The 13,929-nt window shown below is 48.5% G+C and overlaps 2 protein-coding genes across 5 annotated transcripts in view; one reads left to right on the forward strand and one right to left on the reverse strand.

Moving 5' to 3' along the window:
- Positions 1-1,555, forward strand: part of EFTUD2 (elongation factor Tu GTP binding domain containing 2) — a 32,367-nt gene extending 30,812 nt beyond the window's left edge. Inside the window, exons 26-28 of the mRNA XM_084863413.1 lie at positions 348-501; positions 676-783; positions 1,104-1,555. Coding sequence (XP_084719539.1) covers positions 348-501; positions 676-783; positions 1,104-1,199 — 358 coding nt within the window. The 3' untranslated portion in view covers positions 1,200-1,555. The remainder of the gene's footprint in view (positions 1-347; positions 502-675; positions 784-1,103) is intronic.
- Positions 1,556-2,261: 706 nt separating this feature from the next.
- HIGD1B (HIG1 hypoxia inducible domain family member 1B) lies at positions 2,262-5,703 on the reverse strand. 4 transcript variants are annotated; one of them, XM_084864262.1, is made up of 5 exons: positions 5,528-5,689; positions 4,651-4,740; positions 3,705-3,854; positions 2,985-3,119; positions 2,263-2,410 (listed from the first exon to the last, which is right to left on the reverse strand). In XM_084864262.1, exons 3-5 carry the CDS (start codon positions 3,802-3,804, stop codon positions 2,346-2,348), a joined length of 300 nt encoding a protein of 99 aa, XP_084720388.1. In that variant the 5' UTR covers positions 3,805-3,854; positions 4,651-4,740; positions 5,528-5,689; the 3' UTR covers positions 2,263-2,345. The 4 variants fall into 4 exon arrangements, with proteins under 4 accessions (XP_084720389.1, XP_084720388.1, XP_084720387.1 ...); XM_084864263.1 differs by lacking the exon at positions 4,651-4,740 and having other exon boundaries at positions 2,262-2,410; positions 5,528-5,703; XM_084864261.1 differs by lacking the exon at positions 5,528-5,689 and having other exon boundaries at positions 4,651-4,778.
- Between the last annotated feature and the right edge of the window lie 8,226 nt (positions 5,704-13,929).

The following is a 13,929-nucleotide window of genomic DNA, read 5'->3' on the forward strand; positions in this document are numbered from 1 at the left end:
TTTTTTTCAGAAGGAAGTAAGAATAGGAATGAGGAAGTCCCCAGCTTTCCTGCAGATTAAGATTTGAGATTTCTTATTGGGCAGCCCTCCTCAGAGAGCTCCTGGGGAAAGTCCTGCAGTGTGTCCGTGGTGGAACGTCTAGAAAACCTTAGGCATCAACGTTCCCACTCTGGCCCGGAGGTGGCTGCCGCTTTGGCCTCCACAGGGTGTTAGGCTGAGGTCCCCAGCCCCTTCTGTCTCCTGCAGTGCATTCACAGTCATTCTTTCTTTTACGGTAATCCTGGTTTGGGGTATATTTGAGGGCAGATTGTTCCTTTGCTTTTGACTCGGCCTTTGTGTTGTCTCAGGGGGCACGTGACTCAGGATGCACCCATTCCAGGCTCCCCTCTCTACACCATCAAAGCTTTCATCCCGGCTATCGACTCCTTTGGCTTTGAGACTGACCTGCGGACTCACACCCAGGGGCAGGCCTTTTCCTTGTCTGTCTTTCACCATTGGCAGGTGAGGAAATGGTGCGGGCTGGCCGACTTGGCCTCCCACCTGTACAAGGCCTATCCCTTATGACCTGTTTCCCTTCCAAATCCTGACAGATTTTCCAACCTCCTCCAAGAGAGTCCTGCTTCCAGACCCAAATAGAGGTGTGCCTGGACCCTCTGAAACCCCTTTGCCTTTCAGATTGTTCCTGGGGATCCTCTGGATAAGAGCATTGTCATCCGCCCCTTGGAGCCACAGCCAGCTCCTCACCTGGCCCGGGAATTCATGATCAAAACCCGTCGTAGAAAGGTGCGTGTGCCCTCAGACCCGTCCCCACCCCTCAACCCCCGCGGGTTTCAGCAGGAGTTTTATCTTTCTTACTCTTGGACCTTTCTCCCAAAGACTAGGCAGTTTACTGAACCGCATAGAGATGCAGTCTGCACAGGCCTCAGGCAGCCAGACCTGCTCCCCAGTGACAAAGCCCTAAAGGCTGGGCTTCCGAAACAGCCTGGCTAACAGTCCATCCCCCACCACCACCTGCTTCCTGCTCAGCCACAGGTCTCAGGCGGCCCCCACCTCATTCAGACACCACACAGGACTCATTCTTTCATTTTCCGCACCCTCTGCAGGGCCTGAGTGAAGACGTGAGCATCAGCAAGTTCTTCGACGATCCTATGTTGCTGGAGCTCGCCAAGCAAGATGTAGTGCTCAATTACCCCATGTGAACGCCAGGACCCCAGCAGCTCCTGCGCCCTGCAGTGGGCTGCACCCTGGACTGGAAGCGGGGGCCTCAGTGACTTGGACTCCATGTTGTCAGCGTGTGTGGGAGCTGCTGTGGCCGTCCTGGACAGCCCAAGAGCCTCCAACCCAGAGCCCAGCGCAGGAGGCCCATTCGGCCTCCTGGTTTCTTCTGTGGCCTGTGCCTGGCTCCATTCCCGGGGAACAGAGAGGAGTTTGGCTCAGGGAAGGAGGAGGGGATGAAAATGTTTAACCCCAGGAGGCCCTGTCCTCAGAATTTACATGGAATTTTTTTTACAAGTCTGACCTTAGACATGGTTTATAAGTGAACAGAACATTCTAACCTCTGCCTTTCTCTGTTGCTTTCATCCCCGCCCCCCCTCCACCCCTTCTCCTCCAGCACAGTCCAGTCCTGGCCCTTGGGTTCTAAATCTATGTCGTCCCCCATGAGGCTTCGCTGCCTCTGCTTCCAGCTGCAGCCTACTTCCTGCCTGGGTCTCCAGGGAAGCAGCCTTTTATTTTTTTAAAATTTTTTTTTAAATATATTTTTATTGACTTTTTTTTTTTTTTTTTACAGAGAAGTAGGGAGAGAGATAGAGAGTTAGAAACATCAATAAGAGAAAGAAACATTGATCAGCTGCCTCCTGCATGGTCCCTACTGGGGATCAAGCCTGCAACCAAGCTGCATGCCCTCCACTGGAATCGAACCTGGGATTTTTTAGTCCACGGCCCGATGCTCTATCCACTGAGCCAAACCGGTCAGGGCAGGGAAGCAGCCTTTTAATCCAGTGTTCCCGTGAGCATGGAGGCTATTAATGCCCCACTCCATTCCTGGCGTCCTGTCTACAATGCTTTTCTAGGTGGGCCTGAGCTGGCTCGGGAATTGTTGAGTTTCTGGGATCGGAGGTCTACTGCACCTCTCTTTCTGCCCCCCTGAGAGTTTCTGTTGCCCTGAAGTTCAGGGCCACAACTCTGATCCCCAACCCTTTGCTCTGAGCTCCCCCACCAGCCACTGCCAATCCCTTCATCTTCTCTCCCAGGCGAAGAAGAGACTCTGTTCTTTGCAAAATTCCTTTATTAGGAACATACCAGGGATTGACGTGAGAGGGTCTGACTGCCCTTGCAGTAGAAACCTACTTCTGCCCCGCATCCTGTGTTGCTCTCTTGATATAGTCTCTGTACATGGTGTACACAGCTCCTGTGTGAGGGAGAAAGAAAATACCCCTTAGCATCGAAGCCTTCACCCCTGATTCCCGGGTGCCCCAGAGGGGAGTAACAATGGCAGAGCCCCGGGGTCTGGCTCCAGCCCTTCCCTTGAGGGCCCAGCTTTCTGCCCTGGGGCTTAGCAGCTGCTCCAAGCACCTGACCACACAGCCTGGGGACCACCCTTCTGACAATTTGCAAAGCGTTGCAAGTGCATTTCTATCTAAGAAACCTCTCTGCAACCTGTGATACAGGCAAGCCAGAGGTGGTTATTACGTTACATGGGGAAACCAGGGATCAGAGAAAGGGATTTGTCCGCTGTCATACAGCTGGTAAGTAGCTGCCTGCCTTTTGATCCAAAGAGGGAGAGAAATTCAGCCTCTGTTTTGTTGCATGGTTTTTCTCGCCTCTAGGACAAACTGTCATGAGACAGATCATATTGTCCCCACAGGCCTGGGACAGGAGATTAAACGGAACCCTGAAAATGTCTCGGCTTGGGGGTTTCACCACAGACTTGGTATGGAGCCTGTATAGGGAATAGGGCCTGAAATCATGGTCCCTTAACTCACCTAGCATGATGGCACCCACAGCACAGGCCTGCGCTGCCACGCGGGTATGAATCAGGTGTATGGACATCTTGGTGGAGCCACGAGCCTTCAGCCGGTAAATCCTGTATGCTGCCACCACTAGGCAGCCTCCTAGGCCTGTAGTCAGAGAACATGACCTCTGGACCTCATCTACCAAGCTCATCACTCAACAAGAGATACTGGAAAGACTGGCATCCGGATGAACAGCTGCTTTGCTGGGGGTGGGAGGGTTACTAGACGACTGAGTTTTCCTCTGGATGGTGTTTCCCAACTAGCTGCCTCCCTCCAATGACTCCCTTTCCCCACCTGCAAATAGCCCATCATCAGGACTCCCACCCCATTAGGTCTGCTCCGGGCCCTTCTCTGACCACCGTTGGCTCCCACATCTGATACAGCTGCTTTCCTGCTTTCCCAGGGCCTAGGAAGACAAGGGAGCCCAAACGGCTTCTTCCCCTCCTGACATTGTTTGCATACACCCCATGCACTCAGGTGGCCACACTTTTCACCCATACAGACGCCTTCATTTCATTGTAAGGTGGTGCCCCTTTGTCTTCTGCCCCCTCTGCTACTGGTAACTCTTCTAGCTGATGGTTCAGTGGGCACGACCACTTGAGTTCTCTGCTTCATTCTTTGAAAGGACTAGGAGAGATGTTCTCTAAGAGAAGCCCCTTCTTGCCCCCATCCCTTCCTTTCCCCACTCACCTATAGGCACCAGTGGAGACTCCCTGGTCTTCCTCAGGAACTTATCAGACACGCTGTCTTCACCTTGGGGTGGCACCCACCAGCCTTTGTTAGCAGACATGATCCTGCCCCCAGATGTTGGCAGCAGGGTCCCCAGGCTTCAGCCCAGTCCTAGAAGGAGGCACCCCACACTCAGGACTCCAGTGCTCCTCAGTTTGGGGTGGAAAGGAGACCTCACCATTCCCTACAGAGCCACTACTTTTTAAAAAATCCTGTTTCAGATGGCTGGACCACTAGCGCCATTTCTCCATCTCAGTATCTCTCTTCCCTAGCTCGTTCTGACTTCAGTTTTCTCTGCTTCCCCTTCCCCCATCTGCATCCCTATGGGTATCATCCTTGGGTCAAGAAAAGCAGCTGGAAAAATCCACAGATGAGGGTGGGACAGAAAGGCCTTGAGCCTTGGGGACACCCCCAAGCCCCCCTCGTCTTGAGTTTGTGACAGTTACTCCTGAGGGATCTACAGAGCAGGATCTGGCCCCAGGGAACCAGAGCCATCCCAGACTGTGGTGGCTACCCAATCACCAGAGCCGGAGACTGAAATAATTGGACCTGGATTTGTGTATGCTTGAGCATACGTTTCAGACAATACGGAACAAATGCTCGGCCCTGAGCTGCTCCCGTTTCCAACTCTTACCATGTCCTTTGCTAATACCAACCCCTGCCTCCACCCCTGGGCTGGGGATCCTATTGCTCCACTTGCTAACACCTGTAAATGCCTGCTCTGATCGCAACTTAAATGGAGTCCCAGAGTCCTGGTCCTTAAACCAGGGGTTCTGCCTGTGGGCTGCTTCCTAAGTCTAATCATGAAACAACTCCCTGCTTCAGGCAACTTCTATACCTCGCCGTCCCTCCTCTCCCCGAGGAGCAGCAACCTCTGGCCCTATAGGTCTCAGCATGCTGTGCTTACCGCAGCAGATGGCCTGGAGGTGGACTAAGCAGCCGGGCCAGAGCTCAGCGTCTGTTTTGAACTGGCCAAGAGCTGAAGATGAAGCTGCCACTGCGGGGTCAGGGAAGCAATAGCGGGCTTTATGGAGACTTTGAAGCCAGGAGTGGAGAGGGGAGGAGATAGGACAGGGCACCAGGCTTAACCCCCCATCTGCTGAGTTTCAGGATGGACTCCAGGCACTGGAGAGTAATGAGAGACCAAATGGAAAAGGGCCCTTAGCTGGCTTTAGTATTTTAATTCTCATGGACATAAAGTGGCTGGGTCAGAGATGGAAATAGAACAGGGAGGGTAGAGATCCTGGGTTCTTCCTTGAGTTATATGGCCTCAAGTTTCCTTCTGAACAATGTGGAAAGTAAATATGATGCTCCGATTATGGGAGGCAGGCTCTCAGGTCTTGGTTTCTATACCTTCAAAGACGCTTTCTGGACCAAGGAGATTTGTTCAGGAGTTTGAAGCAACAGGGACTTCCCTCACATCTCCAGAGCTCTTTATTCTGCCTGGGGGTTACAGAAATACCTATTCTGTTCTAGGTGATTACATTTCAAACCTCTACTGTTCTATATGGTAAGTAGCAGTTTGCTTATAGACCAGGGGACTGAGCTTCCCCAAAGCTAAGTACCTTTGTCCAAGGGTACACAACTAGTAAATGGCAGCATTGAGATCTGTACCCAGGTCTGGCTGGCTCCAAAATCTGTACTCCTATTGTTTTCCAGTGGGTATCCCTGGACAGTTACTCTGTTTTCCAGTAGGCTGGCCAAGCTGAACGCCTCACCAGATTGATACTGAAGCTTAGGAATGCTCATTGATCATCCAGCCTTGATTAGAAAAAGAAAAGTACCTTATGGCTACGCAGATGGAGAGAAATTGGGATGCACTCTGGAGGGTCCCACTTCATCCCAAGCCTTTGTTCCTTCCCTAGATGCCTCTCAGCCCCCGTGTGTCTGTCCTAACGGGGCTTTTCTGCGCTGGAAATTTGTCCGGCAGCTGATGTCTCTTTCTCTCTCCCCAGCACTCACTGCTCTAGGAAGAGACCCAGGGTCACAGCAACTCCCCTGGGCCTCCCCATATCCCCAGCGTCCATGGGAACTCTCCTCCCAGGCATTCACACACTCTTCCATGCGCCTTTCCTGCTCCCAACGGTGGCCTGTATTCTCAGGAGAGTGACCCTGTCCAGAGGTGGGGAGGTGGGTGGAAATGCCTGGATGAGACGGCAAGAGTCAAGATCAACTCCAAGCCCTTTAGAGAACAGGGACCAAGCCAGTGGTTCTCCACCTTCCTAATGCCATGGCCCTTTGATACAGTTCTTCATGTTGTGGTGACCCCCAACCATAACATTATTTTTGTTGCTACTTCATAACTGTAACTTTGCTACTGTTAATGAATCGTAATAAATATCTGTGTTTTCCGATGGTCTTAGGAGAACCCCTGCTGTAGAGCCTAAGACCATCAGAAAGCAGATATTTACATTACGATATTTACATTCTACCTGTTGAGATCATGTTTGATGCTCCACCAGCATCCCAGCCCATAACTGAGAAAATAATAATAGTTGCTGTGATTTACTGAGCACTTAGGAGCCAAAAAGTGTGCTAACGGCATTAAGTAGATTGTTTTACTTAATCCTTACAATAACTATGAAGTAAGTACTATTACTATTATTCTTCCCATTTCACAGAAGAACAAACTGAGGCTTGTATTAAATGTGAGTGAGGAAAAAATCCAGACTTCTCATCATTCCTAAAATCAAATCTCACTACTCTGGACTAACAGGAGAATGAGTGTAAAGTGGAGGGGAAGTCCTGAAATAGAGGAAAAAATTACTTTTTATTTTCTTTTATATACTTTTAATTGATTTTCTCACAGAGAGGAAGGGAAAGGGATAGAGAATTAGAAACATTGATGAGAGAGAAACATTGATCACTGCAACCAAGGTACATGCCCTTGACTGGAATCAAACCTGGGACCCTTCAATCCACAGGCCAAGGCTCTACCCACTGAGCAAAACCGATTAGGGCTGCTTTTTCTTTATTTTATTTTTTAAAATATATTTTATTGATTTTTTTACAGAGAGGAAGGGTGATAGAGAGTTAGAAACATCGATGAGAAAGAAACATCGATCAGCTGCCTCCTGCACACCCCCACTGGGGAATGCGCCCGCAACCAAGGTACATGCCCTTGATCGGTATGAACCCAGGACCCTTCAGTCCTCAGGTCGACTCTCTATCCACTGAGCCAAACCGGTTAGGGCTGCTTTTTATTTTTAAAAGTTTCTGAGAACACACAGAAATCTTTAAGGAACAAATTTCTGGAGCATTCTGCTTTAGTACACAGATAAGATAAAACTATGATAACATTTTTGTTAATATGCCAAGTCTTTAATAATTATTTTGGTTTCAGCATTTTTACATTAGTAATTTGCTTAGCAAACTTCCTTCCAGATCAGGTCGCACCGATAGAAATTCTATTTTACCAGGCTTTGAATGAATGATGCCGACAGACAGGGGATCCAGAGTGTAGGCCGGAGTTAGATGTGGGAGTCAGTCAGCTGCTTGACCAACCACCCTCTAAATACTTGATCTTCTGCCACTCAATTTCCGTGAGTCTGTATCTTCTGTGAAACGGAGCTAGTAGGTATCCATAGGATTAAATAAGGGTTAAATCAGATGATCGTTAGAATTCCCCGGCACACTGCCTGCTCCTCCTTCTCCAGAGGAGAAAGTGGCAGGGAATGGCCAGCAGGCTGGGAGAGAAGCGGCGAGTCCCTGATAACAGATGGAAGGTTACATGCTCTGGAAGGTCCACAATGCAGCACACCCTTTCTTGTCCCTGTCCGACTCCTCCCTGCCTCCTCTCGCTGGGCTTCCCTACCCTGCGGGCTCTCTATGTTGGGGGAGGAAAAGGGGGACTCGGACTTGAAGCGCTACACAATCTAAGGCACAGCTGTGCTATATATAGCCCAAGGGAGCTGAGTGACTAGACAGGGAAGGGAGGACATGCAGCTTTTGCCTTGAGCTCTCGAGCTACAGAGAGAGCTGTGAGCGAGGGTGACAAAGAATGAACTGGACAAGGAACAGAGGATGCTCCAAGTTGGGGTTGGAATGGAAAGAACCCAGGCCAAAGGGGTGGGGGGTTGTAGGGGAGAAAACATTAGGCTATATACTAGTGTCTCAAGGACTAGAGAGGCAGTGTGGGAACAGGCAGGGGCAGTGGAAGTTTCCAGATCGTGGCTAGGCTGAAGCAGCTTCTACAAGTGCCTGAGGTGGGGAGGGTAGCACCTCCTTCTGAGCTCCAAGGACCTTGCAGCAATTGTCCAAGGACAGTCCCAAGAGCCACAGGCCTGGGGCCAGGAGAATATTTTTGGTCCCCACTATCAGCAGGGCAGGCTGGGCTTCCGGTGGCCACCAGGGAGCTTTCTCACCTCCTACCTCTGTGGGGAGACTGCTCACATATTTGAAGAAATTGGAAGAGATAATGGTGATTAGAAGGCTGAATCAGACTGAGGTGATGCTGATGTTACAGAATCATGTCTTATGAAGGAGCAGTTCTGAGCTGCAAAGGTCTCTAGTAGAGACCTCTCTCAAATGACAAACGGATGATGCAGAGCTTTGAAATGCTTTGCTAAGGTCCTTGTGTTGGATGCTTTTGAATGCCCAAATACCCAGCTTCCGCTAAAGCACACTATGGGAAGAGACCATTTGTTAGGTCTGATCAAGTAATTGAATCGATACCCCCTTTCCTGGGAAACTGACCTTTCGATCATTTCGCAGCTGACATTCCCTGTCGCTTAAGACCACATTCCATTTGCTAAAACCAGTAACTTTCTTTCTTTTAATTTTTTATTTAATTAATTACTTTTTTAATCCTCACCCAAGGATATCTTTTCCCTTGATTTTTTAGGTGAGATGGGGAAAGAGAGAGAGGAAGAGACATCAAGGTGAGAGCGACACATTGGTTGGTTGCCTCTGCAGGAGCTCTGACAAGGGCCCAAGCCCAGGAAGGAGCCTCCAACTGAGGTACATACCCTTAGCCACCGCTCTAACCACTGAGCAAAACTGTCCAGGGATCGCCTAGAGTCCTTCAAAATCTCTGACTCCCTGTCCCTGGCGCTGGCACCATTTTGGGGTTCAGCCCATCTGGTTTTCCAGATGAGATAATACATTTATAATTCCTACCCCTTTTGGCCTCGTCATTACCTCTTCCCTCAACCCTAACCCTACTGTCTTAACAGCCTACAAGGTTTAGATACTTTACATACTCATTTAATCCTTACAATAGTCCCAACAGGTTGATCTCATTATCCCCATTTTCAAATGAGGAAAGCGAAGCTCAGAGGTTAAGCAACTTAGCCAGATCACACAAGTAAATGGCTGAGCTATTTAACCAATAACGATAATCACTATAAACCACCTGACAATGGAAAATTAACAATAACAATTTCATGTACATCTCATCATCTCACTCTCACACCATCTTAGAAATATGAGTAAACGAGTACAATCAGCTGGACAGAGGGGACTTCTGAACCCAGGGCCTCCATACCCTTCTTCCCACCCCAACTCCGGCACAGACTTTCGCTACTCATTTGCAAGTACATTGATCTTAAAAGTCAGCATTAATGCACAGCATTAATAACAAAACTGCTAACCAGGCTCTGGGAAACACTGGTAGGGGTTCATCTGATTGTTCCTTCTATACTACTTATTAAAAGGAAAAATTGAGCCCAGTTTGGCTCAATGGATAGAGAGCCAACCTGTGAACTGAAAGGTCCCAGGTTCAATTCAGGTCAAGGGTACATGCCTGGTTGTGGGCTCGGTCCCCAGTGGAGGGCTTGCAAGATTTGAAAGCCAACCACGTGGGGGTTTGCAGGAGGCAGCCAATCAATGCTTCTCTCCCATCATTGATGTTTCTAACTCCCTCTTCCTTCCTCTCTGAAATCAATAAGAATAATATTTTAAAAATTTGACAACAAAAAAATCTGCTTCAGCCAACATCCCCTTGGACAGGGCGGGAGAAGCAGTACGCGTCTCACAGGTTAACTGGAGCTGCTGGGGATTACGGGGAGGAGTTATGTTCCTAATACCCCGCCCTCTCTCCCCCCATTAGTAGAGTCATCAAGAGCTTCTCTAACAATCCTTTGTATGGGCGGGGCAGGCGGGGCTTCCGGTGGCCAATAGGGAACTTTCCCAAAGCCTACCTCTCGGGCCTCTCTCCCATCCCCCAGCACAGAAGCATCTGCTCCGAGGTGGCCCGCCAAGTGGAGACCCTGGAAAATGTGCAATGGAAATAGTGACACACTGCAGTCTTCCAGCTGACCCTCCAGTTCCCAAACCACAAAGCCCCAGGGTGAGTCTCAGCGTCCTCAAATGGGTTTTGATCTTTTCCTGCCTGGGGCCCCATGTGAATAGCATGCCACGTTCTCACAGCACTGGGCCCCGCTAATCCCTGCCGGAGCTGGAAACTAGACCCATGTCCCGGTAGGAAGCCGGCTTTTCTTTTCCTTCCCCCCAGCAGCCCTCTGTGCTGGGAATGGTGCGCCTTCCTTCACTCACTCACTCTGCGGACTTCGAGGCGGTGGGGTTGGATGTTGTGGCCCTGCCTTCTAGGAGCTCCCATTCCAGCAGACACCTTGGTTTGTTCCGGACCCCGGGGAATGCCTGGTCTGAAATCCTCTGACTTAGGTTTCTGGCCTCAGTTTCCCACCAGGGACTGGATTGAGGATGCCACTCGCTGGCAGGGTGACCGAGGAGTCCTGAGTGGGAGACAGAGCCTTTAGTTAGACTTCTGGTTAACTCTCTGCGGGTACAACCACTCAGCTGTCTTGGGTCTCGTTGTTTCCACCTTTAAAAAGGTTGCGTTAGCCCTGACCGGGTTGGCTCAGTGGATGGAGAGTGGGCCTGCGGACTGAAGGGTCCTGGGTTCGATTCCAATCAAGGGCATGTACCGTGGTTGTGGGCAAATTCCCCTGTGGGAGGTGTGCAGGAGGCAGCTGATCAATGTTTCTGGCTCTCTATCCCTCTCCCTTCCTCTCTGTGAAAAAATCAATCAAATATATTTAAAAATAAAAATAAATAAAAATAAAAAGTTTGCTTTACCTGGAGAGAGACAGGATTGCAAACTTGGCAGTGTGGGGAGGGGAGAGACTTTCCTTGACCCTTTTAGATTCTTCCAGCCTGTCTCATAATCAAATAGACCTGAGACAGGTTAACAAAGCAGCTGAGTTTAATTCTGTACGTACATACGAGAATCCCACAAACAGGAGAGCTTCAGAGAGCTAGTAAGGGAACATTAGGTCTATGTGGCATTCTGAGCTAAAGGTGAAGTAACTTGGGAGGAAGTCATTCGCAGGACAATAAGAAAAACAGATATTCAGTAATTAAAAGTTTGCCCTGCCCCAAGTTTGGGTCATAAAAATGGATTTCTGGTGATTGTTACTATGGGTGATGCCCCTAATTTAAGTTTAAGGGAGAGGTAAAAGTTTCTTGAACCCCAGGATTTTGACTGCCTTCAGCTCAAAGTAATCCACACGTCAAAGAGGCACATCTTGGGGAGGCTAGTTCTGGATTCCTTCGGCAGTAAGGCTGAGACCGGCTACTGAGCCAGGACAAGTGGCACAGAGAAACTGTCAGGTAGTTACAGCAGTTTGTAGTCATCTAGAAAGTCCTATCTTCCTTAAATGAATAAATGGTTTCCCCTTCTCCTCAACCAGAGGGTAAATAGATTAATCATCCTACTTAGGGAGACAGACAGCAGAAATCCAATTAATGCCACTTGCCAACCACACCTGAGGACCGATGCGGTTAAGATAGGGGTGTCGAACTCAATCAGAGAAGGGGCCAAAATCTAAAATCCAGCCTAAATCGAGGGCCGAATGGTTTACTGAACAGTCATAAACTGACAATGTCATAAACTGACAGCGGAGTGCAGTGATGACAGCGTGGTGCAGGCCACATTGCAAGGCCTGGCGGGCTGGATTTGGCCCGCGGGCCTTGTGTTTGACACATGTGGGTTAAGAGAATAAACCTGGCCCGGTTGGTGTGGCTCAGTGGTTGTGCATCGATCTATGAACCAGAAGGTCACATTTTGATTCCCAGTCAGGGCACATGCCTGGGTTGCCGGCTTGATCCCCAGTGGGGGTGTGCAGGAGGCAGCTGATCGATGATTCTCTCATCGATGTTTCTAATACTCTTTCCCTCTCTCTTCCTTTCTGTAAAAAAATCAATAAAATATATATTTTTAAAAATCCTCCCTTAAGACCTTCCCTTAAATGTCCAGCCTTTATTATTATTATTTTTTAATTTTTTTAAACGCCCAGCCTTTAAAACCCCTTAAAACTAAGGTCCAACGCATGCTCTCCCTTTGGGGAGCAGCCCTTGCCGTTCCCTTTCCCTCCTCCTTCCCCCACAGGCACGCAGCTCCTAAGCTCCAAGGACCCCAAGAGACTTGCAGCCAGGGGAGAAGTGGGCAGCAGCAGCTCATCCCTGGCTCATGCCTCGAACCTGTCCCCAGTGTGCCCTCTTCCCTGACTTCCCAGAGAGCCTCGGCTCTCCTGCTGCTTCTTCTATGCTAAGTCCTTTCTTGGACTTAGCTTTCTGCCCCCAGCTTTACTAAAAGTTCCCTCATAGTCACCTGGATTCGTGTTGCAAGATTTTTCCTGCACAAAGGAAGTCAAGAACCCACACGCTCCCGGCCAGCCCTAGGCAGCAGCCTTAGGCAGACTGCCCCTTTCCCGTAACAAGGTAGCAGACCGAGAAAGTGTATCCTTCCTAATCTCCGTGAAGAACTGGCAAAGCTATGAGATGGGAAGCCTTCCCCGGCAGATTCATCAATGAATTGATAAGAAAAGTATTTCATAAATATTTGATAATGGATTATTTATGCCTATAATACATAATACCCGGTGGGGCAAGAGTAGATTTACAGTCATTAATATGGAAAATAATACAATAATTAAACAATAATACAAGAATAAATACTGGCCCTGGCTGAGTAGCTCAGTTGGTTAGAGTGTCCTGATGATATACCATGGTTGTAGGTTCGATCCCTGGTCAGGAGGGCACATACAAGAATCAACCAATGAAAGCATAGGTAAGTGGAACTTGATATAAATAGTTTTGTGAGATTTATATGTCTTATTGTGTATAATTGTAGATTGTTCCTTCTCATCGCTGCATAACGTAACCTTGCGTGAATATAATACAATTTATCTACCCTATCTACCACTGATGGGCATTTTGGGTAGTTTCCAGTTTTCTGGATTTTACAAATAGCGATGCTATTAATACTCTAATACAACTGTTTTGGTGAACATGTGTACACATTTCTGTGGAATTACCTCGGAACTGCAGTCAAAGTAGAGCCACAGGTTCAGCTTTAGTAGATAGTGCCAGTTTTCCAAAATGATTTGTACCAATTTATACTCGGTTGAGCAATATGTGAGAAGTCTAATATTTCAATCAGCATGTACAATGTGTTACTTCCGCTAACATGTTCTTTATTCAAATTTTCATTAGCCTACAGTCTTCACACTTGTCATTTTAAATACGTGTGTAGAGGTAATGTGATCATGGAGGTTGGGGGAAACTGAGGCATGGCAAGAACAAACGGAAGAGAAGGTACAGAGTGCAATCAGCTGAGTGGGGACAGTGCCTGCCCTGGATAAATGGATGTTATTCAGAAGTAGCTGCCACTTGAAAATAGAGGCTCAGAATGAGCACATTTTTTGACATTTTATCGAGAAGCCAAAAATACAGGGGTTTTTTTGTGTGTTTTTTTTTAATTTAGCGATTCATTCATATTTTGGGAAAACATCGTACTGGCCAAATAAAACTTTGTCTGTAGGCCAGGTGCCTAGCCCTCAAGTTTTCAACCTCTGGACCAGCTGTTAGGGCTCCACACGGCTTTCAGGGTGGAGGTGGGAGTTGACTTGTAGCCCGTTACCTCACTTGTTAGAGCTTAATTTCCTCTCTGGTCAAAGGGGAAAAATAAACGCCTATCCTCTTGCATAGTGGTGGTCAAAAGAGAAGATTTAAGAGTGTGGGTGTTGGGAGTTGTCAAACACTAAATGGCTTTCCCATCTCCTGAGTACATCTTCTGTTTCATACTAACTCACCCTACTTACAAGTATTTGAGAAAATTTCAGAATCCTATCAGACAGTTTAAGACTGGAGATTTCTGCCCTAGCTGGTTTGGCTCAGTGGACAGAGCGTTGGCCTGTGGACTGAAGGGTCCTGGGGTTCCATC

This window comes from Pipistrellus hanaki, assembly GCF_964339955.1.
Source record: "Pipistrellus hanaki genome assembly, chromosome: 16".
NCBI classification, from domain to species: Eukaryota; Metazoa; Chordata; class Mammalia; order Chiroptera; family Vespertilionidae; genus Pipistrellus; species Pipistrellus hanaki.

Bases quoted from the DNA above. Each gene is read 5' to 3' on its own strand.
- HIGD1B (XM_084864263.1), bottom strand. From the start codon at position 3,804: ATGTCTGCTAACAAAGGCTGGTGGGTGCCACCCCAAGGTGAAGACAGC. The intron at 3,120-3,704 runs GTGAGTGGGGAA...CTCTGACTACAG, and splicing joins GTCTCCACTGGTGCCTATAG to GCCTAGGAGGCTGCCTAGTG. The intron at 2,411-2,984 runs GTGAGTTAAGGG...TCCCTCACACAG, and splicing joins TGTGGGTGCCATCATGCTAG to GAGCTGTGTACACCATGTAC.